Source organism: Crocodylus porosus, unplaced genomic scaffold (assembly GCF_001723895.1).
Source record: "Crocodylus porosus isolate Cpor-Errol unplaced genomic scaffold, CroPor_comp1, whole genome shotgun sequence".
In the NCBI taxonomy this organism is placed as follows: Eukaryota; Metazoa; Chordata; order Crocodylia; family Crocodylidae; genus Crocodylus; species Crocodylus porosus.
Genome location: NW_017728931.1, coordinates 58,408,498 through 58,411,226, shown reverse-complemented (window position 1 = coordinate 58,411,226; position 2,729 = coordinate 58,408,498). Strand labels below are relative to the sequence as shown.

At 36.6% G+C, this 2,729-nt stretch overlaps 1 protein-coding gene across 3 annotated transcripts in view; it reads right to left on the bottom strand.

The window, feature by feature from the left end:
• Nucleotides 1–2,729, bottom strand: part of SCYL2 (SCY1 like pseudokinase 2) — a 56,425-nt gene that overhangs the window by 25,306 nt on the left and 28,390 nt on the right. For all 3 annotated transcript variants that reach the window (XM_019545127.1, XM_019545125.1, XM_019545126.1), the window contains exons 4-5: nucleotides 2,228–2,372; nucleotides 212–361 (exon numbers count right to left, since the gene is read on the bottom strand). In XM_019545127.1, coding sequence (XP_019400672.1) covers nucleotides 212–361; nucleotides 2,228–2,372 — 295 coding nt within the window. The remainder of the gene's footprint in view (nucleotides 1–211; nucleotides 362–2,227; nucleotides 2,373–2,729) is intronic.

Sequence of the window (2,729 nt, the reverse complement as noted above, 5' to 3'; positions counted from 1 at the left end):
CAAATTCATTTTCTAAGTGCTAGGCATTCCCTGTCCCTCCCCCACCTGCTTACTCCAAGGGACTACTAGAATCTACAGTCTCTGACTCCATAAAAGAAAATCATGAGCCCACGACATGAATGAGCTAGTGCAATCTGTAGTTCATGCAGCCTGTTTCAGACAAAAATCTGCATTTAAAATAAACAGTGGACAACAATAGGAGACCCATTACCTCTTGTTCAGAAGGATTTGTTGATGGGATACAAAAATCAAATCCCATGATTTTCCACGCTCCACTTTTATTCAAAATTATATTTTCAGAAGTGATATTTCCATGGACCATTTTCACACTGCTGTGCAGAAAGGACAAACCTTCAGACACCTGTTAATAAAGATAGGTAGTAGTACTGGAATGCAATGCAACCATACAGCCAATCTGATAAAAGTTATCACCAACAAAAATCCCTGCCTCTAGCATTAATATAAAATTAATTAATTAATTAAAATCAAGGGCTTTTTGCCACGTTCTTTCAAATACTTGCAAAATATGTATGACACTAGGACATCAGTCTCTTACTTCCTGTGGTCAAAGATAAATTGGCACATTAGCTAAAACCATTCAATCTAAATCCACTAAAAAGATACATTTTCAGCAATGTTAGTTGAATTATAAGTGCATCTCAAGCAAATGATAGGCAGCTGGTAAACTAATTTATGAAGTTACTAACGTTGATCACAGGATTTGGGAAAGTGGAAGGAAGAACTTATCTAGGATGAGCAGAACATGCACCAGGTAAATAAACTGAATAGAAACAGGTAGCCATTCGTTTTTTCTGAAGAAATGAAGGAAAGAAAAGCACGCAGAAGAGCTTATGTGCCTCTGTAGCATCAGCAAGAGGAAAGGTGCAAGTAGAATAGCCTGCACATTACCAGGCCTTTTAGTTGTTTGATTTATTTATTTTTTTACACGTTAGACTATGACAGAATGAGGCAGGCAGTAGTGGATCACTTTAAAAGAAAAAAGGAAAATGAACGGAAGGTGGTGGGGAGGCGAAGGAGCAATTGCCCAATTAATCGGTTGCAAGAAGGGAAAGACATGGAGACAGGACCAGAGCGCTCAGACATGGAGGGCTTTCCAAGCATACAAGAAAGCAGTGGCAACAGAGAGAAGGTAAAAACCTGCATGTGTGTGGTTGTGGGGAGGGGAGAGGATGGGAACAAGCAGGGCAGAGGGACAGAATTTGTATGCGAAGACGGAACGCTGGCTAGATCAAGGTGGGAGTGGAATGACAATGGAAATGAATACAATGTATATTTAAATGTGTCATATGTTTAAATATTGTTGAAAAAGGTAAAGAAACCAAAAAGCTATACCCCTAAGAGTGGGAATTGTCACCAATCTTCTAAAAAAAAAAAAAGGGAAAAGGCAACAAGAAAGATAAATGTATTAATCCATTTTCACTTTTTCAGGGAAGGATAAGCAGAGATGGTAGCAATTTAGAGCATTCCATCTGGTAGTCATCACTTCCGTTTACAACAGGACTTTGAAGCATTGTGGTCTCTCTCCTTATAATTATTTCATGTACAATATGCTCTTTAGAAGCTAGTACTTTCCACAAAGCTTAATATCCACAACTGATATTGGTTCTGGTAGTTTAATCTGGCCATTTCCTAGGCTTTTCAAAGAACACTGTAAAGTTTGTTCAAAATTAATTTTCTATGAGTCTCAATAGCAGTCTTCAAATTAGTTGATCAAACATTATGACCCACACAATTTTCTAATTTTAAAAACATAGCCTGATTTTGAAATCTTTTAAACTAGCATTTGTTCAAAATTAAAACGCTATAAAAATTATAAACTCTTAATTAATTAATTAATTAAAGCATATGCGATGTTCAGATAATTTCATTATAAACAATACTTTAAGCAAATTAAGTGCACTGGAACAACTACATTTTAACCAAAGGAACTGAGCCCACTTAGATTTTAATTTACAAATCCTAAACTCTCTCACAAATAACTTGTGCTTTTAAAGAAATAGTTCCTAACTAACACTGATATCAAATTCAGACAAATTATTAAATCCCAATCCTTTAAAAAGTTACATATGTGCTTATAGTAATCCAGAATGATTCATGTAGGTAGTTAAGTTTGTGTACAACTGCTAGCTAGATTAAGGCCTATCTAAAACGGTAACTGGCAGCACTGAATACAAAAGGCAAAAAACTGTAAAGATAATTGAAGTACCTGAAGCAAGCCATATTTCATTTCCACATCATAAAGTTTATATTCCTTAATGTCAGATGGTAAAGGAGAAGGTAGGTTGTCCCAGCAGCCAAGAACATTAGCTAAACTTGCAAAGACTGGTTCTGTACAAAATGCCAGGCAATCTCTAAAAAAGAAAGAGGAAATCAACATTTCTAGTACATGCACCTAATAAAGTTTCTGGTCTCAATTTAGAACTACTGTAAAAAATAGGTACACAATCATATATTAGCATAGCATTCTGTATTATATAAAACACTGTATAGCGTCAGGTTTTGAACATCTAAAAATTAGAGGCGCACCGATACATTGGTCCGATATCCGATTATCACCAATACAAAGATAATGGAATTTACTGAAAATTGGCCTGATGCGGCCAATTATTTGGCAGATAAATGCCCGTACGCGAGCACAGCCACAGTGCAGCACACAGGTGGCAAGGAGCACAGCCTGGAAGTGTGGAGAGCTGCGTGCAGCTGGTAAG